Source organism: Psammomys obesus, unplaced genomic scaffold (genome assembly GCF_907164565.1).
Source record: "Psammomys obesus unplaced genomic scaffold, mPsaObe1.curated_primary_1811, whole genome shotgun sequence".
In the NCBI taxonomy this organism is placed as follows: Eukaryota; Metazoa; Chordata; class Mammalia; order Rodentia; family Muridae; genus Psammomys; species Psammomys obesus.
Genome location: NW_026595981.1, coordinates 1,123,490 through 1,148,659, shown reverse-complemented (window position 1 = coordinate 1,148,659; position 25,170 = coordinate 1,123,490). Strand labels below are relative to the sequence as shown.

Below are 25,170 nucleotides of genomic sequence, written 5' to 3'. Positions count from 1 at the left end.
CAAATTATGACAACCTTTAATGCTTTTGTCAAAAAGAGTGGCCAAAATAGCATTCTGCCATAGCCTGGGGAGATTTTGCCATTTTTGAACATTTTGAGGTTAAAATTATTTACTGCTTAAAGAATAACTTGGTAGGCTTACAAATAAAAAGATACATATTTGTGCTAATTCGCATTTCATCTCGTATAAATAGGTGACTTTTAGTCTGAAACTCATTACTGTGATTTAATTTGGCTCAGACAATTTGTCCTGTTTGTATTAGCCATATTAACATGCCCTAGACATGGGTTTGATAGTACTTTTTTCCATTAAAAAATAATTAAAACATTGAACATTAATGGGCCTTATTATTTTTTTTTTCCAGAATTCTTTAAGATATGTTTTTTGTTGATGTTTTCATAATGCTTGGTAAAATAGGGAAGATAATCTCCCCTGTAAAATTCTAAGTAAGGAAATGGCCTCTCTTGGTACGACCTCTCTTGGGTCGTACCACTTTGGGTGCTTTGTTTTGGTGGCCCATGAATGTCATGCTTTGTAGCCTTGTGTTTATATTTGGCATGCATTAGAAATGAGGCAGACATTTGATAGTGATTATGTCAGTTCCCGTAATTGAAAATAGTGGCAAAATATACTTGCTGCTATAACTGCCTTTTTTTCCTTGGAGCCTTTCATTAAAGAGATATTGTTGCCTTGGTGATATTTTTTGAGGAAGGGAAAGGGTTTATAAATTTACTTATTTGACAGGAGAATGAGTTAGTGTTAAACTACCTGGTATATTTTACTGTTTGCGTCTTCTGTAAACTGTCAAACCTGTATGTCATCTTGGGATTTTAATTAGCTAGATTAAAATACGGCTAGCATTGACAGACTCTGCATGAGAGAAGAAAGGCCATGGGAAGATGATTTCTTGCTTATCTTTATTCCAAGTAAAAAAGGCTCCAAACACTACTGTTATCTGTTTGGTTTTTAGGTGGACCATTTGTGCCCGTGTCACCAACAAAAGCCAGATTCGTACCTGGAGCAATTCCAGAGGGGAAGGGAAGCTTTTCTCCATAGAGCTTGTAGATGAAAGCGTGAGTACGCTCCACCAGCCTCCTCGAATCCGGGCTCAGCTCTGATGCCCATGAAGTGGCCAGAGAGAAATATGCTTGTCACTGGAGCTTTCTGTCGGGGAATTTTGATACTGTCTAGGGTCTAGGGCTAAACATCAGATAAAACATTTTTAACAATAGCAGTTAGTATACTGTAAACAGTCCCCCAGGCTGGAGGGGCTGTCGCGCTCTAATTACATTGCTGGAGGCTCAGTTGAAGCCATGGATGTGTTACCTGCTAAAGAGCGGGCATTTGCCTTCCGCAGGAGGCAGGCAACAGCTGCTCAGCTCTGACTACTTTGGGTGGTTTCTGATTATATAAACCCACCTAAAGCAAAATGCAGTGGCCAGAGAGATGACTCAGCAGCCAAGAGCACTGGCTGTTCTTCCAGAGGACCTGAGTTCAATTCCCAGCACCCACATGGTGGTTCCCACAATCTGTGACTCCAGTTTCAGGGGTTCAGTGCCCTCTCCTGGCCTCTCTGACCTGAAGCATGGATGTGACATGCCAGCAAAATAACCACACAAACAAAATGCTACTGTCGAGGTCAAAGCTCTGGAGCTTTCTCCCCTCTTCTTCTTGTTATGGCATAGCATGGCAAGAATCTTAACTGTGATGGCAGATTCAGGATTGGAAACTAATTTCCTGCAGATTTTCTGGGTAAGATTTCATCCATTTAGTTAGCTTTCTTATCCATCTGTAACATATTGCCTGACAGAAAAGTAACAGTGAAATCAACTTGAAAGCATGACTTGTTAGGAGGGTTTTGGCAGCAGCCCCTGACTGTGAAGTAACCCTGCGCTTAGGCTGCAGGCGTGGGGAAGACTGCTGAATCATCGGGGTTCGGCACGCTTTCCCGTGGGCTTTGAGCCTGTCACAGAGGAGCAGAACTTTATGTTTTCATTATTGGAATAGTCAACTCTTCCTTCTTAAATGTTTTGGGTAAAGCTTTAAAATCGTTGCAGTGTGTGTACATGCACACATACATGTGTGAAGGCTAAGAACAGCTTGGTTGAGTGATCGTCTTCCACCTACACGTGAGATTCAGGACTTGAACTGGGGTGGCCAGGCTTGCACAGCAAGCACCTTTACCTGTTGAACCAGCTTGCCAGCCTCCTTATTTTATGTTTTAACGTAGATGGCTCAGTTACAACTAGAGGCTCAGCCAGCTGAACTTCTCTTACCAGAACTGAGGGCCTGAAAGTGTGACTACACATACGAGCTTCTGAAACGCCTGCAGCTCTCTGAGGATCTCTTTACACTTGCACTGGTGCTCCAGAGACGTCCTCTTACTATCAAAACAGCCTGCTCTACTGTTCAGAGTGAGTCTAGCCGCGAGGTTGTAATGTGCTCTCACTTGCTTTTGCAGGGTGAGATCAGAGGTACTGCTTTCAACGAGCAGGTGGACAAATTCTTTCCCCTTATCGAAGTGAACAAGGTGAGACAGTGGTGAATCAGAGCTGACACGCAGGACAGTGGGTGCCATGAGTACCGGGCAGGGTTTTGTGGGGAGGGGTTTTGATGGACTGGCCAGCATTTCCCGACTTGGCCTCTTTTGCAGGTGTATTATTTCTCAAAAGGCACTCTGAAGATCGCAAACAAACAATTCTCAGCCGTTAAAAATGACTACGAGATGACCTTCAATAACGAGACGTCTGTCCTCCCCTGTGAGGATGGGCATCATTTACCCACAGTTCAGTTTGATTTCACAGGGATTGGTGACCTAGAGAGCAAGTCTAAAGACTCCCTTGTAGGTACGTCCGCGGCCGAGGGCAGAGAGCAGTGATCATGTGCCCAGTGTGTGGACTGGCGCACAAATGGGGTTTGCCATTCGTGTTTTAAGAGGAGCCTTAATCTGTGCTGTTACAAATTGTTCTTTGTTTCAGACATAATTGGGATCTGCAAGAGCTATGAAGATGTAACTAAAATCACAGTGAAGTCTAACAACAGAGAAGTTGCTAAGAGAAACATCTATTTGATGGACAAGTCAGGGAAAGTGGTGACTGCGACTCTGTGGGGAGAAGATGTGAGTCCTGGATTGGGTAGAGGTCTGTGGGCGCGGTGCTTCTCCTTTTGAGCTCTGGGGCTTTGGCTCCAGAGGTACAGAGTACAGAGTACAGGTACAGAGCTGTCTAGCAATTATTTGAAATCCTTCACATGTGAGATGATGGATTATTTCAGCTTCCCATGGTGGACTTCTTCCTCTACCTCAGGAAGGTAGAGATGGGTTAGTTTTCCTGGAAGTCTAAGCAGATTCTTGAGTGTGAAGCCTGTCTTATCGCGAGTCCACCTACACTAACCATTCCTCTACGACTGACTGTTCCTCATGAAACAAAACAAAGCAAAACAAAATAACCCTGTACGTTCTTCCTGCTGTGATGCTTATGTGCCTTTGCTTTGCAGGCCGACAGGTTTGACGGTTCTAGGCAGCCTGTGATGGCCATCAAAGGAGCCCGAGTTTCTGACTTTGGTGGGCGGAGCCTCTCTGTCCTATCATCTAGCACTGTCATTGTGAATCCTGACATCCCAGAGGCCTATAAGCTTCGTGGATGGTAGGTTTTGTGGAACTCAGCTGAGGGGTTTCTGCGCTCAGGCCCTGGGGAGAGCTGGTTAGCATTAGCCTGTGGGCCTCAGCCAGGCTGTTGGCCAAGCCTCTGCTATTGAATGGAGTGGCTTCTGTGCTTCTTGGAGGCATTATGCCTTCTGAGGGGATGGCCTGAAAGCCCTTAAACTGACAAGCCTGTGATTCCCTAATGTCGGAGAATGCAGTTGGAATGTAAGTGCTGCATGCTGACCTTGAGCCCACCCGAGCGGGCTCGGCAAGACTTTGGCAGCTGCGTGCTGAAGAACTGTGCTGAGAGCATCTGTTGCTCCTCCGTGTGAGCTGTGGGCAGCTGATGTGGGGGAGAATGCACTTTATCTTACTCTGCTGGGTCTCTGAGCTGGTCACATCGTCTGGTGTGTATTCACTGGGATCTGATAGAGCACAATGGACACAATGAGCTCTTTGTTGGCTTTACATTGTCATTTCCAAAGCACTCGAGAGAGAGGAGGAGAGCTTGTTAAAATCTCCACACCATATCTAGCTTTTTAAGGCATTAAACTGTGCCTTGGAAGAGCACTTCATCCTGAGGATTGAGGTGGTCAAAGAAAATACTTTACCTAGCCCAAGCTTAGTAAATTGTGTAGCTGTAGTCACAGGGGGTCATGCATGGTTTCCAGCTGTGTCTTACAGTTTAGGGGACTCAAAAATAGCTCATATTTCATGTGCCTTGTTTTTGTTTTGAGTCTGATATAAACCAGTTTGATAGAACATCTGGGGTGTCTGTGTCACTCAGTCCGTCGTCAGGAGTGGTCTGCATCCGTGTATTTAACTAGCATTGCGTTACACAACAGAGCTCCTTAAGAGTCTGACCTAAAACAACTGTGGTGTTGGTTTGTTTTTTTTTCGGTTGATTTTCTTCCGGGCTCTGAGCACAACTCGAGGTTAATTGCTTGCCCACAGTAAGGTGTTCATATTTCATTGTCAGTAACCGTGATCACAGAGAACACAAACAGGCGTGTCTGTCCCCTGAACAAAATACCCTGTCATCGACCTACGGGAAGCTCAGTGCACACACCCACCCAGGCAGGGATCAGCGACGGTTAGGTCATGGCACTAAGGGATGGGTTTTCATTGTGAGAAGGGCTGCCTGTCTCCTTACTCTGTTGACTCCTGAGGAGCTGTCTTTGGAGGCAAATGTCTGGTTCTGAAAGTGTGAACATATGCAGCTGGCAGTGGTGAAACAGATCTATGGACCTTGTTGTCCTCTGACGGATGTGGCTGTGTACCTGACAGTGAAAAGGTGATGGTTTGCAGCCACTCTGATGAGTGGGCTCTTTTTAGGGAGTCAGTCCTTTGCGTGGCCAGCATTAAATCACTACTACTTGGGTGCTTGACCAGGTTTTAATCTCAGGCTCTCTGCTCTCTGCCACTAACAGTGTTCTTGCTACCTGGCCTCTTTTCCTTCAGGTTAGTTAGCCAATAGATGGTCAAGAGTTATAATCAATTTTAATAATAATTTTATATAAATGAACTTAACCTTGATATTTGCATAAACAAATTCCCACTGAGAATACAAATCTTTAACATGGCACATAACGCCTTCTGATGGAGTCGTACATTGAGTTCCATAACTGATTAGGCTTAAAAGATTTTCCTCCCATGAAAACATTTTTGGCTGACTCATTAAACAAAAATGTCCCTTTTCATCTGATTTATTTCGGTGATTGAGGTGAAGGCTTGAAGCCCGAGGGATTGTGCCAGGGTTACTCTCTGTTGCTGGCTTTGTTCATGGCTGTTAATATGCAGCCCACTTTGGAGAAAGGGGCTGTGGTGCTTTGGCACTGTTTGATAGGGGGTTGGGGAGGGTTAGGAGGTGCATCAAAGCAAATGAGATCAAAAGAAAGGCATTGCATTTCTTCAGTGGACTAAGGACTGGGACCCAAGTGAGAGCTGGTGGCTGGTGTACTCAAACAGCACATTTGAGAGGGATGTAAGGTTCCTATCAACGTTGTTTTTTTCCAGGTTTGACTCAGAAGGAAAAGCCTTAGATGGGGTTTCCATCTCTGACCTCAGGAGTGGAGGCACCATAGGAGGCAGCACCAACTGGAAGACTTTGTACGAAGCAAAGTCGGAGAACCTGGGTCAGGGAGACAAGGTACCTCATGAAATTTGGGGATTTGGGTTTCTTTTGAAAACACAGAAATATTTTAAGAATATTCCTTTTAACCCCAGGTGTGGGGGTGTGGGGCTGCCTCACAGCGGATGGCTATGATTTGCCTCGTGCTCTAGCAGAGGCGTGGTTTTGCCAGCAGCAGATAGTGTCTGCAAGTATGTGGTATTGGGAATTCTGGGAACTTCTCAGATATATATAAATGATTAGAGGTTCGTGGGTGGGTGGGTGGTGGTGGATTCTGGTGGTTGCAGTTTGTTTAGTAGTCATGCACCAAGAAGAATCAAGAAATTAGATATCCTGACAGGCAAGTTTGATCTATTAGTATAGGGGTTGGAAATGTGGAAGAAGAGGGTAGAGAAGGATAGAAGAAAGAAGAACCCTCAAAGTGCAGTACCTCACACCCCTCACTTCACAGAGGCCCAGAAAGTGGCAAACGGTTGAGTTTTGAAATCTGCTTTCAGGTGCCAGCTCAGGGTTATGTTCTTACTTGGGACCCCAGAGCCTTGGGACCCCAGAGCCCTGCTTCAGAGCTCTACGTTACTGCTTTTCGCTTTTCGTTGTTGGCGGCTCAGTCATGGCTAGTGTAGAGGCTGCGTGTGCTGAGGGGTGTCAGGCAGGATTGGTGTGAAGAGTTCCTGGATCCTGAGGAAATGGCGATGACCCAGCTTTGCGGTGCAGTGTTGGGTCCGTGTTGGGTGTTTGAGCGGAATGTAATTCGGGTTGTTGAGCATCAGGCAGCTCCTGTTTTAGACTGCGTCGCAGGCTGAGAGGCGCTGCTGCCCTACCAGCGACTGGCTCTGGTATTGACTTCAGGTGCAGCTTCCATTTCTGTGTGTATTAATGATCCTCGTCCTACCGTGGTCTAACCTGCGGTCTCTTGGATGTTTAAATCATTTCTTTCTGTTGTGCTCCCAAAATATCAGCCACCTTTTTTGTCATCATGTACAATATAGATTTTCTTCCTCATTGTCTCGTTTCACTGTGCACTTAATCCATCATTGTCATACACAGCAACTTATAATACTGTTATGGGGCATCTTGAGAATTCAACAGTGGCTAGATTCTGGTTGTCTTTAAAGATAGACAGTATACAATCAGGACTGATTACACAGGACACCTGTCTGCACTCACGCTTACAAGTTTTGAGTCTGAATCTAACCTGGAAATACAGATTAACTCTTTAAGTTATTTTTTTCTTTGGGGTAGGGCGTGCATGTTCCACTGTTGAGTGTGGAAGTCAAAGTCCTCCGGGGGTTCCCAGGGACCAAACTCGGTCATCCTGCTTGGTAGCAGTTGCCCTCACCCCTGAGCCGCCATATCAGTCTGAGCTCCCTTTGTTTTGTTTTTCTTTGTTTACACGTATATGAGTGTTCTCCCTGCACGTGAACCAAATGAGTCAAAAAGAGAGCACCAGATCCTTTAGACCTGGAGTTATGGTAGTTGTGAGCAACCATATAGGTGCTGGGAAAGGGAACTTGGGTCCTCTATAAAAAGCAGCCAGTGCTTTTGACCCCCATCCATCTCTCCACCCCACCCCATCTCCAGCCCCAGGCTGTCTTACATATTCAGTTCTGTGGAACTAAAGGGCTAAACCCTTGTGCGTGAGAGACCAGGCAAACTTGCACAGCGCTGTGCCCACTGCTTCTACCCCTAAAGCTGTCTAAACTGGGGACCAGCGCAGTCTCTTTAACTGGTCACACTGTTTTGCCCCTCTGGTCTGAGACATCAAGTAGAGCCAGTATGAACCAGGCAGAGTGGCAAACGCCTTTAATCCCAACACTTGGGAGACAGAGGCAAGTGGGTCTCTGTGAGTTTGATGCCAGCCTGGTCTGTAGGTCTGAATGAAGCCCAGGACAGCCAGGGCTACATAGTGAGAGCCTGTCTCAAAGGGGTGGGGGTGGTGGCCTGGCTCTAAATTCAGGGTCTACTGAATAAACCAAAACCAAGAGCTTCTGTGTGGGGTTCAAGGCAGGTAATCTACCCTTAACATGACGTAGGTCCTTACTGGGGATTTTTCCATTTAGAAGGCCTTAGTCGTGGTGTTTTTGCATTCCCTTGAACTTGATCCTGTCAAGGCTGTGAACTAGCTGTCTGTTACTGACAGCTGAATTTTACCTGATTACCTTTCGTCTTGATGTTACCTGTAGGTTGTCTTGCTCACAGCAGCAGGGTGAGGAGACTGACCGAAAGTCTCATTGGACCTAAGGTTTTTCTCTGGATTGTTACAAGAAAGGCTTAGGGTAGAACTCACTGTTGTTGTAAAGAATTATGTGCTTGGCCAGGAAGGTGACTCAGTGAGCGAAGGCACCTGCCTCCAAGCCTGACATCTTGAGTCCAGTCTCCAGCACTCACATGGGAAGTCACCAACCCCACAAGTTGTCCTCCGGCCTGCACACACAGGCTGTGGTATATATGTACACATACAAAAAATGCACATACACACAGTGAATAAATACATGTAATTTTGAAAAGTATTTTAAAAATATTATGTGCTGTCACGATAACTCGGTTTCGAAAGGCACTTTTCCTGCTATCTTGAAAACCTGAGTTCCCTGAAACTCACAGTGGAGAACTGACTCCTGACCTCCACAAATACGCCACGCACATGCTCACCTGCATTCATACACATGAGGACATCATACACACGGAGATACACGTACACAACAAATAGGAACTATAAATTAAAAGTTATGTGGCCTGGTGGTGGCTAAGCACTCTAGAGACAGAGGCAGACCAGTCACTGTAAGTTCAAGGCCAGCTAGTGAGATGCTGTCTGGAAAAAAAAAAAAAAAATGTACTTGAGTGTTAGTTACTTCTGTGGGTTTGCATGTAGCATGTATGATTTCTGAAACCACAGAGTGACCGATTCTGTGAGTGTGGGAACTAGAACATACATGCACGCCTCACTTGCAAGGAAGGGCAGCTTCTAGCCGCCTGTCCCAGACCTGAGTGTGGCTTGCTGACACTGGGCTCTGTGGTCCTTCTTTCCTACAGGCGGACTATTTCAGCACTGTGGCAACGGTGGTATTTTTTCGCAAAGAGAACTGTATGTACCAGGCCTGCCCAACTCAGGACTGCAATAAGAAAGTGATTGACCAGCAGAATGGGCTGTACCGGTGTGAGAAGTGTGACCGGGAATTTCCCAATTTCAAATACCGCATGATCTTGTCGGTGAGTCGAGTGGATCGTGAGAAGTCTTGTGTTGTTCATCAGCTAACTGTCATGGTCAAGACACTGGGGGTGCGATGGTAGAGCCCTGGAGGGGAGCTCGCCTCGGTGAGGAACTCAGAACTGAGTCCATGCTGGAGCTTGCTGCTGCTCTGTAAATAAGGAGGGAAGGCCTTTGCCCTGCTGAACCGCAGTCGCTCCTGCTGCTGAAAGCTTTCTCTGTGCCGGAAAGGCAGCCTCCTGTGATACTGGGTCACAGTGTTGGTGGCACTTGCCTAACTGTTGTGAAGATAAGTTAGTATGAAATCACGTTTCTGGAGAGCAGTACCGTACTAACCAGCCAGTGTCAGTGTTATTTCTCTTGTGGATACTCTGTTTCTTCAGCCTTAGTGGAGCTGGCTTCAGAGGAGTGTGCCAGACTGTGGTTCTTGCTGTCACTCTGCTTTGGTTTGGTTTGACAGTAAGTAATGAGTCCAAAGCCTTACAAATGTTTCTATTTACTGATACAGTAGCCACCTACAGGGAATTTATTTTAAAGAGATAATCAGAGATATTACAGCTGTGTGAAGTTATTTACTTTGAAAAGTTGGAGTCATCTTAAATGTCCTTTTGTTTTATTAGTTCCTTTGTTTAGTGACTGACCGCTGAGTGAGTAGAAGACTGTGATGGCCGTAGAGTTTACAGCTTATTAGGCTGATTGTGGCTCAGTGGATGACACGTGTCTGCAATCCTAGTACTTAGGTGGAGGCAGAGGATCAGACATTCAGAGTCATCCTCAGCTACAAAGCAGGTTCAAGGCCAGCTGGCTAGCTTGGGCTACATGAGACCGGGTCTTAAAAAATAAACAGAAATGTCGTGGGTGGTGGTGGCACGCACCTTTAATCCCAGCACTTGAGAGGCAGAAGCAGGCAGATCTTTGGTCTATAGAGCAAGTTCCAGGACAGCTAGGGCTAAACAGAGTAACCCTGTTGTAAAATAACAAGATAGATAAATGGGGTGCTTATTTCTGTTGCTGGGTAGATTTGGTAGCAGGTTGAAGGTCTTTAATGCTGGCTTTGAAATTAGCTGTGTTGAAATGATTTAGAACCATTTCGTACTGCTCTTTAAAATGCCTACCACCCCAGTGTGAGGACCCAAGTTCAGATCCCCAACCCACGTAGGTAGCTTCAGGCCTGGAGCTTGCCGGGCATCAGCCTAGCCGGTTGCTGAGCTCTGTTCACCTAGTGTCTCAGAGGGTGATTGGAGAGTAGCCGTGAAAGACATATAGTCTCTGGCCTCCTGGTTCATCCACATAACAGCGCCCACTGAGTAAAAAGTATGCAGATGTGAACTCGGTCCTTGGTAGCCTGAGGCAGGGAGATGAGGGCAGAGTGGGCTACATTATGTACTGTCTCAAAAAACAGAAATAAGTAAAAAACAAAAATAGAAAATAAGTAAGTAAAATAACAGAAAAAAAGCCTGCTGTCGCTATGGTGGCTCATGCATAACTTCAGTGCACAGACTTTGGTTCAGTGGGAGCAGCTGGCTGATGCCTTGCAGGAGTTCCGCTGGCCCGTCTCCTGAGGTCTGAATCCTCTCTAGGACTGAGCTAACTGCGGTTTAAACTTCTTCCTGTGGTACAGAACCGGCATAGTAGCGCTTGCAGTTAACTGGGGCTCGCTCAGCCGAGCCTCCCTGAAGTGTGCTCAGAACACAGCCTCCTCTGTGATAAGTGTTGGGTTGCTTGTGTGATTTATCTGACGCTGTATGAAAAGTGGGAGACAGGATGACTGAGGCGGGAGCCTCTAAAGCAAAGCACTGAAGTCGGGGACTATGATGGCAGTGTCGTTTTCCCTTGGAAGTTCCGTTAGGAGAAGAGCACCCCCCTCCTCCTCATGCTTTTTATTTGCTGAAATAACAGAGTTGTGTTTTTTAGGTAAATATTGCAGATTTTCAAGAGAATCAGTGGGTGACGTGCTTCCAGGAGTGTGCGGAGGCCATCCTTGGGCAGAGCACCGCGTACCTCGGGGAGCTGAAGGAGAAGGTTGGCGTGGGTTTCTGAGCTTTGGGAGGTAGTGCTGCTCCGCTGGGCCGCTTACTGCGCGCTTCTTTGGGTGTGGCATACGGGTTCTCCTGGCACTGAATAAGAACTCATCTTTTGTCCAGTTTGTGTGCATCTGACATAGGTAGTGACGTGGGGAACGTACAGTCACATTACCCAGGCGCACAGCCACCTTTGCCCCAGGACTTCCAGTCACTGAGAGCTACAAGGTGTCTTCTGAGACGGTTCAGGGTTCGGGTGTGCTTTTTAACACCTGTTAGGAAAGTTGAGTCCCGCCTTGGAGTAAGTGCACACACAGGTACTTTATCACATGAGGGTCACAGGAAGCGGCTTTGTTTTAAAAGTCACCTTACCTGCTGTGGTGATGGTTCTTCCCTGTTGTCTCAGCGCTTGGGCCGAGGCAGGAGGATCACCCAGAGTTCCAGGCGGCCAAGCTAGTAGTGTACTTAGTGAGTTCAAGGCTAGCCTGGACTGCATAGCAAAACCCTGTCCCAAATGTGTGTGTGTGTGTGTGTGTGTGTGTGTGTGTGTGTGTGTGTGTAGTAAAGAGGTGAGTTGGGACCCCTGAGGTGGCTCAGTGAGGGAAACTCTTGCCTTGTGCACCTGACGACCCAACTTGACTGGAACCCATGTGGAGGTAGAAGGAGAAACGGCGTCCCAGAGTTGTCCTCTGACCTCCATGTGTGCACCTGGAACGCGTGCCACACAGTAACAGCAAACATTTTTTAAAATCACTAATTTCACCTTTTAATTTGCCTTTTTATACACTAGATTTATAGATGCAGAGAACAGCTTAGGGTCTATACCAAATGTAAGAAAGATACTGGCTGAGTTGAGGACTAGTTACTAAAAGCTGTATTTTTGGGGCCGTAGAAGTCGGCATCTGTACATACAGTGTCCTTTCCCCTCCATTCTTCTGTGTTCGTTAGATACTTGTAAAGGGCGCAGTGGAGATTCTGTCCTGTGTTCTGATGTGCTTCTCTTACTTTTTCTGTCTTTGGTTCTGTTTGGCTCTGCCCTTGCCTCCTTTTTAAATCCTCCGTGAAGTCTCTGAAAATAGTCCCAAGAAGTCTTTTCACAGAGATAACTGGGATTGACTTTTAAAGTGCAATGCTGTCTTTTATCTGTTTTGCCTTGCCCTGTGTTTTCATATCAGATTTTAGGCTCCGGGCAGCCTCTCAGGATTTTTTATGAGCTTATTATGGTTGACTGTTGTAGCACAGGAGAGTGAGGACATTCGGGACTCCTTCGGGAACCATGCTGTTCTGGGAGTCTGCATCCGGGCCTCTCTCACCCTAAGGGGCAGTGATGTCTGCTGAGGTGTTGAAGGCCTCACACGTTTTCTTCGTATGCTGAAAGCCTGGAGATTTTTTTATTCTCAAATAACATCTACAGAAAGAAGTCTGTGATAAAGCTATTTTCATACTGGTGTGACTTGCAGGGGTATTTAGCTTATATGAATTGTTAGTTTATGTAAAGTTTTAAGCGCCTTCATTTTATGCCTCACAGTCTGAGGCAGGAGAAAGTTAAAGGCCAACTTGCAACTTAGTGAACATGGTCTCAAAAGTTAAAAACAGAAGGGCTGAGTGTCTCAGTGGTATCACCCCACCACACCTCAAAGAAAAGGCCAGCTTTTAAAAAAAAAAAAAAAAAAAAAACAGGCAGTGACGGCACACGCCTTTAATCCCAGCACTTGAAGGCAGAGACAGGCAGATCTCCGAGTTCCGCACCAGCCTGGTCTACAGAGTGAGTTCCAGGACAGCCAGGGCTACACAGAGAAACCCTGTTGAAAAACAAACAAAAATTACAATAGAGTAAGCCAATCTGATAGCGTTTAAGGAGTGGGGAAGAGGAAGACATTTTGTAGCCTTTTCCGGAGCTGCCCGCCCCACCCGCCTCCTCCACCTGCTCACATCAATAAGCTGCACCCCAGAGGCTGAAATGGTTAAGTGTGTGGTAGCGTGAACAATTTTCGTTGTAGTGCTTTTTCCGTCCAATTCTTTTGTTTCATTTTGTTTGGAGCCGGGCTCTCACTCTGTAGCCCAGGCTAGCCTGCGTAGCCGAGGCTGGCCTCGTTCTCACTCCTCTTGCTTAGCCTACGGGATACTGTGATTACAGGCCTGAGCCAATGTGACTAGCTTTTCCTCAGCCCTCTTCAGTTATTTCAGTGTTGGCTTTGTTATTTTTTGGGTTTTTCTGTTTTGTTTTGTTTCCTATTAACTAATTATTATCTTTTTAAATTTGAGCAAGTTCTTACTGTATAGCCCCAAAACTCATAAACATCCCCCTGCCCTCCTGGGGCTGGGCTTGTGCCGCCAGGCCCAGCTCCTGCTCAGCTATGACTGACTTTGGGGGTGAGTGTTTTACCTACGGGTTTATATGTGGCTGACCACTTCCCCGCCTGGTGCCTGAGGAGACCCGGAAAGGGCGTCAGATCCCTGGACTGGAGCTGCAGGCGGTTCTGAGCCACCATGTGGGTGCCAGGAAGGAAATGCCTGTCCTTCACAAGAGCGGGGTGTGCTTTTAACCACCAAACTGACTCTCCAGCCTCCCATACCCACTTCCTAATTCAAGCTGAGGAGACGACGGGCGGGTCTCGGATATCTTCCCCAACGAGTATTCCAACTTTTAGGAATGTGTTTCCTAAAAGTGTTTAAAAATTTTAGTATATTTAGGTAAAATATACATAAAAATACCATTTTATGTTGTTTTTCTGTTTCTATTGGAATCATTTTGAAATATATATTGGCATTAGCCCTATTCACGTTGTCAGGCCTTTGGCTTCACTTTCCATGTCTAGAATGTTTCCATTTTCCTGCCCTTTAAGCAACAGTTATCCGCTCTTCCTTTCCCTAGCACTGACAGGCAGGGTTCTGCTTCTGCGAGTTTAGTGGAGTCTGTTCCCGCATCCACACATCCAGCCAGCTAGGGAGCAGACATATTTGGGGAGTAACTTGCACATTTATTGGCCGTGTGCAGATGATTTTTCCTTCTCGTTCACTGAGCAATACATGCAGTGCTCGCGTGGGATTGTAAGTAATCTAACGTGACTACAGCATGCAGGAGGCTGTTTAGTTTTATGTGGTAAAGCAGCACCTACAAATTAGTCATTCTTAAGTAATTTCAACTTTTGGGGATGATAATTTCTCAGTCTCTTCAACAGTTTAATAGGTGTTTTCCAGTAGTTTGCATGTGTTGTTTTTACAGAATGAGCAGGCATTTGAAGAGGTTTTCCAGAATGCCAACTTTCGATCATTTACGTTCAGAATCAGGGTCAAGCTGGAGACCTATAATGTAAGTAAGGTCATGGGACAGAGGGCTGTGGTGGGAATCGCTGTGTGGAATTACCCACAGGTGGGAGGCCTGCTGCGTGCACACTTATGGCCTGACAGCCTGCACTGCGGTGCCGTTGGCAGCTTGTATGCTCATGTAGAAGCCAGCTTGGGGTTGCATCTTGTCTAAACACTTGAGGGAGAAGCATCTATGGCCTTTTCTATTACAGCCTTAAGAGATTTTTTTGTTGTCTGTATAGTTTCAGAAAATAACGTATGTAGATTCTTACTTCCCACAATTTAGGTTTTAAACTTCAGGATAGTAAACAAATAACACGTGCTAGTAAAAGTGCCTTGGACAAGGCTTTAAATTAGCCCTAATGTCATAGAGTTGCATAGTCATAATAAGCAGCATTTACTGGACAGCCACTGCCCTGCCCCCCATCCATCTGTCATCTGTCGATCCTTACAGCACCTTCTGTGGTGGAGTTTTGGCCCAGTTTTACCATGGAAAGACGTAGGCATACAGAGAATGACTGAACCTAAAGCCATGGAGAGGCAGAGCCAAGAGTCCAAGCCAGGCAATCTGACTTCGAGCATCAGTACATTTACCAAGCACATGGGGGAGCATGAAGGCCCCGGCTAGACTGGTGTGCCTCTAGATACCGCCCTGTTCTGCCTCAGAGACACTGTTTAGTTCCTGGAGACAAGCTGAGTGAGAGTTCTGCCAACCCCCTGCAGCCACAGAGCTTGTACATTCTGAGCTGTTATCGGCTTAGTACCTGTGAATAGATACATTAGTTGTTGTGTTAAATGAACATTAGTGTGATAGCATCAGAAAGTCAGGTGGATTAAAGGCGATTGTAGGGTTCTCTCTTCCTGGGGTGAACGGGGATGGTGAAGAGCAGAGAGGTTACCTAGCCCAGAGCTGGAGCTGAAGGCAGATTCCCTGCAGTTTCAGGTGCTTTTTTCAGCTTTTCTAGATGAAAATGAGCTTCCAGGGCAAGTTACCTGGCTGCTCTGAACTCCCTCTGCCGCCACCTAAAAACAGTAGAGACTGGAGACTCCCTCCAGAGGAGGCTGCTCCGGAAGGATGCTGAGTCTGCATGGGGTGCCAAGGATGGGGAGAGGGTCTGTAGAGGGGAGTCTGGCTACTGATCATCTCCAGGAACTCACAGCACTCAGAATTTCTTAACTTCCTTCTTCCTGCTGGACTCATTGAATCGACTGGAGCAAAGACAGTTACCTCCACCGCTCCATGCCAGGCTCTACCACTCACCAATGGCTTTTCTCTTTTCCAAGGATGAATCTCGCATTAAGGCCACTGTGATGGACGTGAAGCCCGTGGACTACAGAGAGTATAGCAAAAGGCTGATCATGAACATCAAGAGGAACATGTGATGGGAACAGCCCTCCTGGACCGCCAGAGTTGGAAAGTGAAGAAGGGAAATAGAATGGCTCTCTCCCCACCCTCCTGTGAGGGCTTCACAGTGCAGAGCCTCTGGGGGAGACCGGCACCCTGCTGGCTTTCTTGAGACTCGAGGGTAGCAAAAGACAGTGTGCTTAGCGGGCTGCGGGTAACCTTCCTCGGCAGCTCTGCACTGGCAGGTCGCGGAGCGCCCGTCCCTCCTGTCTTCAGGCTTTCGGCTTTACTAAGATTTTGTTATCTTCAAACAGGAATTATGGCACATGTAACTAACCCTCCTCTGTGGATAATAAATTATGTAACTTGGGGTTTGCTTTTCCAGTGGTGGCACCTTTCTGTCTTGGGGGGCTGAGAGTGGGTGAGAAGCCAGGTGTCTAGGGGGTGTCTCTCTCTGGAATCACAGGCTCAATCTTTGCTGAGGTACCACATGGTTGCTAATGCTTGGAATGGCAAAAGGGTAGAATTATTAATCAAAGGCCTATCCTTAATATCTGAATATCCTTCCTTCAGGGCTTAATAGATTTAATAGACTGAGTCAGATGGGTCTGATAGTAATCAAAATTGTCTCTTCTGAGGATGGCTGATAAGCATTGACTTGCTGGCCCTTAGGGACATCCAGACAACTACAAAGCATTGCTTGAGTTTTCCCTTGAATTAATGCTGCATTTGGTTGCCAGGCGCACATGTCTTTACCTGGACATTTTTTTTTTGCATTAGTCTATTTCGTTTTTTATTAAAGCTGTGTTAAATAGAATTTAAGAGAGAAGCCCTTTGTTCTCCTTGCTTTGTTTGAATAAACAGTATATCTTTGTTTGTGGATCCTACTTTCTTTGACTGTAAAGGGTTCTTGTAACTGGAAAGCAATTAATTAGCTTTCATAATAAATATTCACTAGGGAGAGATGTTAACTCATTACAAACTCAGAGATTAGACTGAGGCCTAGAAATCAGTCTTTCTAATGTCTGCAACCCTGAAATGCATCTTTAAAGGAATGAAAACACAAAAAAGGAAAAGCCATTGAGCCCAGGAATGCTGATGATCCAGCACTTTGGGACTGTGTTGATGTTTACACAGCGGCCTAACACCAAGCCGGCTTTGAAATGTGGAGACAGTGAGCGGGGAAGAAAACAGTAATTATGCTACGAGGCTTTTCACTCGACAAGAGCGTGCTTGCTCTGTGTGTTCCTAATCATATCCATTATCTATCTGGTTGCTGCAGCCACCTCTTGGCATTTGCTGCACATCTCTGCCAGTATCCGGGCAGCATTGCGGTCCCCGCAGCTGCAGGCCTGGCTTTCAACCTGTGCACTTAGGCTCGTGGCTGTGGTGGCTCCGTGTTGCCGAGGAGCCACAGCACCCCGTGTTTTAGTTGTTCTCCTGTCAAGAGCAGCTTCCAGGAGGAACGGCTTCTTCTGGCTCATAGTCTGAGGGTACCAGCCATCACGCTGAGAAGCCAGAGAACAACCGGCCGTGGCGACAGGAGTGCAGCACAGCCAGTCACTGCATTTGTCCTGAGGAAGAGGCAGTGCATGCTACTGCTTCGCTCTTTCCACTTGGTGTGAGGGCAGGTGTGGTGTGCCAACGGCGCCCTCGCTGGCCTGGCCTGGGGCTCCGGAGACACGGCCAGCTGAGCTTTCTCCTTCCCCCTCAGGGTGGGTGTTTCCTTAGTCAGTCTCTCTGGAAAGGCCTCACAGACCAGTCTCTAAGGTTATTTTAAATCTGGTTATATGGGTTTTAGATTGGCACGGTTAACCGCTACACCTGTCTTCTTAGCTGTGCTGGTTTTGAGGTGCCGTCTTCCCTGTGTAGCCCACGGCCTCGGGCTTGAGCCTCCCTTCCTCACCGGTACACTAGAAACAGGCATCTACCACCGTGCCTGGCTTATTTGCTTTGTTTTGTTGGGCAGAGTCTTAAAGTGGGTATCTTCTAGCTTGCTGTATTGCCCAAGCTGACCTTGAAGTCATGATCCTCCTGTTTCAGTCTTCAACCGCTGACATCACAGCCCTGCACCGTATCCCTGGCTCCTAGCTGTTTTCTTTTGGAATGAACGAGGCAGCCCTAGGCAAATGGCTCACCCTTACTGAGGACTTCGATTGAGCTCGCTGGTGTCAGAGGCAGCCCTCCTTTCCCTTTTCCTGATCTCAGGAGACAGGAACTGAGCTACACTTGCTTTTCCTGCTGAAGCCTGGGCAGTTTTTCAGAGGCTCTGTCTGGCCTTGCTTATAACGCTTTGACTAGAAAATCAGGCTTCGGTGCTGTCCGAGATTGACAAACTGCCGGTTGGAGATGGTGATCCAGCTCTCCGCTCTCTGTGCGGCAGCCAGCCCTTTACATCTTCCCCCGTGCGGAGCGCCGGTCAGCAGCATGCAGGCGGAGCTCGCTCAACCAGTCCTGCACTCTATCCCCAGCCGCTTCAGGCTAGCACAGCTGCACAGCTAGCATAGAAACCCGTGGGATTGGGAGGGATGGGCTCCCTCGTGGGACCAGGTTTAACAGATTTTCCTACTAAAATCAGATCACCAGCAGGGCCGCCTTAGATTGGTTCCACTGTTAACGCCTGTGAGAGATTCAGGTCCCGAAGGCCAGCCTGGGCAGACTCCGGCCCACAGTTCTTGGAATTCTCCTGGACACAGTTTACCTCGGAAGGCTGTTTGAGTTCTCCTCATCTGTCACTTAGAAATCAATGACACCAGCAATGAGGTGGGGGTGGGGCTCTAATCATCTTGCCTTTATTTTAAAAGGTTCCTGAATTCCCTCCAGTCTCATTGTAAGGGAGGCAGAAAAAAGAAGGTGATGATCTGATTTCTGTCCATGTTTTCAGAGTTTTATGCCTTCCATTAAAGCCTTGCTAATCTCTAGTGTGCTGTTCTGACTTTTTTTTTTTTTTTTTTGAACCATAGGGTCAAATTGCTCCGCCTTCTTCCCCCACCATTTTTTTCCTGAGTGGACTGTCTTCGAAAAGTATAAATAATATTGATCATGGTATTTAATACACTAATGAAACCCATGGCTATTGACTACATAATTAATATACTGTCGAAAAGTGAAGTTTGGCAGCCCCGTGTCTAAAGGCTTCTATTGACTTGTGTTTCTTTAGTGATCTGACTGCCAAGGATTTATTTACAGAAAAAGAAGCTGGTCCCTTAGCCTTTTCCTCCTCTGAACCTGTTACAAGGGTCACCTTTCCCTGTTAGATTGTTTCCTCATCTCAAAGGCAGGCTTGTGTGCATGTCTCTTTCCTGTCTTTTATAAAGAACATTTGGAAAGAATTGGTTTTCTCTAAACCGTGGTTCTGAACCTGTGGGTCATGATCCCCTTGGGGTCTAAAGGCCCTTTCACAGGGGTCAACTAAGACCAGATATTTAAGAGTTATGAAGCAGCAATGAAAATAGTGTGGTTGGGAGTCCCCACAACATGAGGAACTGTGTTAAAGGGTCACAGCACTCTGGGAGAACAGAGTTTAGTATTTAATTATTTGTCCAAGGGTTTCGGGAGAGACCGATGCTAAATGTCGTTGATGTTCATTAAAGGGACAGGAGGCAGTCAGGCCATCAGATTTTTATACACAAGTAATCCATATTCACTGTGGAAAGATAAGGGAAAAACAAAACCAGCTACCCAGAGATCCCATATCCCTGAGCAGAGGCAGGAGAATTGCAAGCTCAGGCCAATCTGGGTGATGTAATGAGACCTTGTCTTAAGAAAATAGATGATACACAGAGGCCTGAGACATGTCAGTGATAAAGTACACACATGTCATGTGGTACTGAGATTCCCAGTACCACATAAATAAATAAAATGAGATAACCGAAATCACCTATAATCCCAAACAACCAGTGACAATCGCTTGCTTAGCTGGCTGCCCCTTTTCTGTTTGTATTACTTCTCCATTGCTGTGATTCAGCTCCGTGACCAAAAGCAACATCAGTGAGAGTTTGCTTTGGCTTATGGTTCCAGAGGGCCAAATGTCCACAATGGCCGGGGAACATGGCAGCGGGAAACCCAAGATCACGCCTCAGCCCGACACAGGAAGGAAGCAGCGGAAGTGGAGCAAGGCAACCAACTCTCAAAGCCCACACCCACTGACATACTCCCTCAAGACTCCACCCCCAAAAGGCTCCACAGCCTCCCCAGACAGCGCACCACAGGCAAGTGTGCCTGTGAGGTTTTAGGGGCCATTTCTTACTCATGCCAGCACACGTGTGTGTGTGTGTGTGTGTGTGTGTGTGTGTGTGTGTGTGTGTGTGTGTGTAGAGGTTGTGGGTGTACCCTGGAGGTAGAGGGCCTGGCAGGTATGCATGAGGTCCTGGGTCATCTCCCTAGCACCACATCAAGGACAGCATGAGATTATCTCCTATGTGCCCTTCTCTAGCAAGTGGTGCTCCAGAATAGCCATCTTTTCTATTTCAATAAAAGCGGATCTGCATTGCTTCAAGTGGGTTTGGCTGTGTGGATGTGTAAATTTATGGGACTGAATCACTCTTGCCAGCTGCTTCTACTTTTTGGCTCGTTAGCATAAGTCTGGGTTCTGCTGGGCCCAAGCAGTGCTTTGCAGCCCTGAAAGTACATTCAGGTGCTTCCGGTTCTGTGAGGGTCTCTGTTGTCGCTGTCCGGTGGTAAGCTTAGGCCTGTGGCCCATCCAAGGCTGGCAGGCGGCTGGAGCAAATGCTTGGAACAGGCGATAGAGGAATGCAGGAGGATGGGGAAGCAGGCCCTGGAGCCATCCATGATTTCATCGCACTTAGCTCTCAGGCACAGCTTGACGCCACAGAGGCCTAAACCCAGCTTTTCTGCCATTATGGGAAAATCGGCCTCCCGAAAATGCGTTTGACCTGCTTTACAATCTTCATTATTTTCTCTAAAGCTGTTAGGGATTCTTCAGTCTAGTTATATTTGTGATGGTGGTTTTGATTAAGTAGTGGCGTGAAGGATAGTTAGGTGTCTTGGATCCTCGGGCTCAAGCCCAAGGCCTCACACATGGCGTACATCTGCTGCACGGCACAGCCTCACACCCTGGGAGGATTTAGATCAAGATGCCTGCCTTTTGGTTTTGAGGCAGCTTCTTGCTGTGATGCCTTCCCTGGCCTCAAATTTGCAACGGTTTTCTGCCGCTGCCTCCCCAGGGTGGGGATCGCAGGTGTCCAGCTAAAGCAAAATAGCTTGTTCCCAAAAACTCGGGTCAGTCTGGAGCAGGACCCCGAAGTCATCACAGTAAAATCCAGATTCCCTGGAGACTGGCATTGTCAACAGAGACTTCGGGGGCTGGGGTTAGCATAAGCTGTCGTCATGATCTGGGGCTACATGGAGAGGCGGATGCCACGCCTAACTCCCTGGGCACTGAAGCTCCCTGGGCACTGAAGCTGAAGCTGTGTAGATGCCGTGCTGGGGGAGAAGGTGTTGAAGGAAGATGGTCCCTGTGTGAGGAACGCTTGTCCATGGGCGCTCTAAGTGGTCCTTACTTATATTCACTGTCCCCAGGGCCCTGGTGACTTGTCATTCGAGCTTGTGACTTGGCGCTCACCTCGGGAGCATATTTGAGACTTGGAATCATCCAACCACCTGGCCGTTTCCATGCTTTCTGGGTTATCAGGCTCTTCAGAGCACCGGCATGCAATCCCCCGCTCCTCAGCTGTGGATAACTCTCGGAATGTGTGATTCTCCAGGAAAGGCTGGATTTGTTGTGGCCTCAGGAAACCACCCGGAAAACCTAATCCCACCTGCCTCTCGTGAAATATTTATAGTCAACTCAAAAGTGATTGTGTAAACTTTTAATAATGGTGCGCCATTCTTCCAAAACTACCTGCTCCCTAGTGGATTGCCTGGTTGGTAATTGGAAGTTTGTGCCGTCATTAGAAATGACAGCTTCTTCAGATAGCTCGCTCGGAGCTTGTAAAATGCAGATAACCCAGCCTATATTTAACTCGTGTGCGGTACAGCTTCCTTTCAGTGGTTAGGTAACCGATGGGCTGGTGCCTGTAGAAACAGGAGTGCTCCCTGCAGGGAACCGTGCCTCTGTTCTCGTGCCCTGCCCCGACGTGGCTCCAGAGCAACCAGACTTTACAAATGAAAGTCCAACAGGACTCTCACCCCCTCACCATTGACACTGCTGCTCACGTGGAGATTTATTTATATCTTCAGTCGGCTGTGGTGCAGAGGTCATTTCTGTTGGCCTAAAATTTCCGAGGCTTATGGGCTTGCCTGAGGAAGCTGACCTCCCCTGCAGGTAGGCTTGGGCTAGCCTTCTGTAGAGGCCGTTGCTGCCATAGCGCTCTCACGCCCACCGTTTCTGCCGCTGACCTCCTGGGCTGTTTATTTAAAATCTGAGTAGTTTTATAAGATACATCTCCATAAACGAGCTCTCTTCTAATGGGCTCTCCAAGCAGCAAGCCTTCCATAAATGAACCACTAATTAAGAAAACGAAAAAAAGAGAAAGAAAGAAAGAAACATGGTTTGCCAAGCTTAGCCATGTTTCAAGAGTCCCACAATTTAGAAGATGGTGTCATCCTCCTTCTTAGTCAACATATTAATGTTCTTTTGTCTTATGTCCGAGTTAGCCTGGCTGTTGGGGTGTTAGCTTGCGTTCCTATTCCTGTCTCACGCTCTTAAGAGATTTGTTCCCGAGGACTTTTCTTTTCGTGAAAATCCTTATTAAAGTTACTCTTGAAGGATCAGACCCATGCCAAGCCTTGCTGGTTGAAAGCCCGGCTGTTGGAAAGCAGGTCCATTTGCAGTGTAGGCACGCACAAGCTTTCTGGGAAGATGCCTGTCAGTCAAATGGAGCTCCTGGCGTGAGGGCCTGAGCCACGCTCTCCGGGCTCTGTCTGAGGGCGAATTGAAGGTGTTAGCAGGCTTAACGGGCAGCAGCACTCACGGCCTGCGTGCACAGCCGTATGCTGCACGTGCTCCTAATGGAACCTTCAGCTCCCAGAGCCAAGACACAGAGCATCCTGTGTGTTACTCAAGTGCGGGCGGCTAGGAAAGCAGAGCCCCCTTAATTAGAGAGCGACATTCTCGCAGAGTCGTAGTGTTCCATTCGTGGCATAATTGTCACAGCAAATTACCAGTTAGGTTAAATATTGAGCTGGTAACTCTCGGAGCTACAATTAGTTGCTCCACCCTACCCACCTCCCCCCTGCCCTCCCCATCACCTGCTATCCTGCACTCCTAACTTGATCTTCTGCCAAGTGGTAGCTTTTAAGTGAGGCTTAGAGAAGATACACTTTACAGCAGGAGCAATAAATCTGGCTTTGGGCGAGTTATAAGATGCCAGGAACATCTGAAGGAGGGCTAGGTGCAGTTTTTGCTTGGTGCATGGTGGGGGCGGGGAGGTTGCTGGGTCACCTAACTCCAACTATAAAAGTACCAGGTCCGTCAGTATATCTAACCTGGGTGTCTCTCATGTGAGAATGCTCTGAGAAATTTAAAGGCAAGAGAAAATTTGATCTCTTCTCTTGGCTTTAATCCAAGAGGAGAAGGCTCAGCAACGGAACACTTTTGATAAACAAGTAATTCCACGGAGAATGAGCCCGTGGCGTGAGGAGAGTCCAGCGGAGGGAGTCTTGCAGTTCCCAGCTGTCACGCAAAGCACGCATTGGCAGGAGAGGAGCCCTTTCAGACCAGGAGGATGAGAGGCGGGTGCACTCCATCCCGGCGAAATCGGGTGCTGGACGTTTGTGGAGAAATAATAAATGAGATTGCTGAGCACCGGCAGAACGGCCTAGACCTTGATTTCTTTGGGACTTAACACTTAAGCCCTGCGGAATGCAGGTCTCTAGGAGCGGCCTTTGTCATGACTTGGCCTTCTGGTTGCTGGTATTCGCGAAAGCCAGGGACCCAGGCAGATTGCTCCTGTGCAGTTGCCTCGCAGAGGAAATCCTGCAGGGGATGTTATTGGAGTGTTGTAACTCCATTCCTCACGAGCGCCGTGCTGGGCTGCTCATTTCCTTTGGACAGAGATAGACTGGCTCCCTCTCTTGATGGAATGAAAATTCTCTTGCATTATGGCTCATGTGCTAACTTTGGTGGCGGTGGTGTGGGGTAATGAAGAGTCTCTTAATGGCTCTAGTTAAACCCGGTAATATCACTCTGTCAAACTTAAGCTGACTGTGGGAATCCAACCCACTTTTCTATGCCTAACTGTCTAAAACACACCACGGGCGTCTTCAAAGCGCTAACAAGGAGACAGCCCTCATCTTTCTATTTCTGGGAATGTACCGATAAACCAGTGCTCATTTCTTGATCCCAGAATTGTGCAGTTCCCCAGGCCGGGGTCAGCTTCTGCCCATACAGTGGGGCAGGCGAAATGGTGTCGGCCCCACCACCCAGCTCGGGCTTCTAGCCCCTGGCAGGCTGGTTAGCACCCCCAAAGGAAGAGAACTCATTTTATTCTGGAAAGGGGGAAAATGAATTTGCTTCAGGAACTGCCGAAGCCTAATTAGTCTGCACACAGGGTTTGCTGTAGGAAGCCATGTGCACGTCTGCCCGCCCGTGTGCCTGCGTGTGCCCGGGCTGCACAGCACGCTGTCCGCGACGGATGGCGGCGTGGGCCCCGCTGGGCTACCTCTCTTCAGGCCGACCGGTGGACACGAGCGCTTGCGAACACATCACACTGGCTCCCAGAGGAAGAAGTAACCCGGTGGGGGGATTAGCAGGAGTGCACACACACACACACACACACACACACACACACACGGATCGGCAGGGAGGGGGGGCAGACCGAGGAAGAGGAAATGGGAACGAGGAGAGAGCAAGAATCGGGAGGGAAAGAGGTCGTTTTAACCTGAATCAAATAATGGAGATTACAATTATGAACAGCAATAAGAACAATGATTCGGCAGCCAGAACTACAAGACCGCGACCAATGGCCCCTGGAGGAGCGGGGCGGCCTGCTCGCCTGGGGGCGGGAAGGGGTCTGCAGCGACCCGGGGCAGGAGCAGCAGCGCCCGCGGCTGCCCGATTTAGCCTGGAAGTGAAAACCACTGAAGCAGTTTATAGAGGCTCGGCGAGGCTGCGGCGCAATCAGGAGGCAGGATCCGAGATGGTGGCATGAGTGTTGCAAACGTGCGCAGGGTAATTAGTTTTGAATTACCATGTGCATATGTTAAACATTTAGATGATCATCCCAGGTTGGCGCAAACACTTCCAGGAGGCTCGTCGCTCCCCTCGCGGCGGCGCAGGGCCAGGTGGAGCAGAGCGGAGCTGCGCCCCGGCGGGCCTGGCGAGCGGCGGAGCCGCGCTGAAGCCCCGGATAAAGGCGGATTAGGCCTCCGCCCGCGTCCTGGGAAAGCTGGCTCGCCTGGACATTCCCGCCTCAAGCCAACGTCCTCTGCGCCAGTTTCCCAGCGCGGCTGGTTCAGCCTTTGGGTTTTCCACTGTGCATGAAAATGCGAGTTCATTCCGAGAGCAGCCCCTGCCCCTGCCCCTGCTCCTCCCCTGCCCCTGCCCCTGCCCCT

At 47.9% G+C, this 25,170-nt stretch overlaps 1 protein-coding gene across 1 annotated transcript in view; it reads left to right on the top strand.

Moving 5' to 3' along the window:
- Rpa1 (replication protein A1) overlaps window positions 1–16,528 on the top strand; it is a 50,207-nt gene extending 33,679 nt beyond the window's left edge. The window contains exons 8-17 of the mRNA XM_055620164.1: window positions 971–1,073; window positions 2,462–2,530; window positions 2,654–2,846; window positions 2,979–3,118; window positions 3,496–3,644; window positions 5,660–5,792; window positions 8,805–8,981; window positions 10,894–11,001; window positions 14,227–14,313; window positions 15,594–16,528. Coding sequence (XP_055476139.1) covers window positions 971–1,073; window positions 2,462–2,530; window positions 2,654–2,846; window positions 2,979–3,118; window positions 3,496–3,644; window positions 5,660–5,792; window positions 8,805–8,981; window positions 10,894–11,001; window positions 14,227–14,313; window positions 15,594–15,692 — 1,258 coding nt within the window. The 3' untranslated portion in view covers window positions 15,693–16,528. The remainder of the gene's footprint in view (window positions 1–970; window positions 1,074–2,461; window positions 2,531–2,653; window positions 2,847–2,978; window positions 3,119–3,495; window positions 3,645–5,659; window positions 5,793–8,804; window positions 8,982–10,893; window positions 11,002–14,226; window positions 14,314–15,593) is intronic.
- Window positions 16,529–25,170: the final 8,642 nt, after the last annotated feature.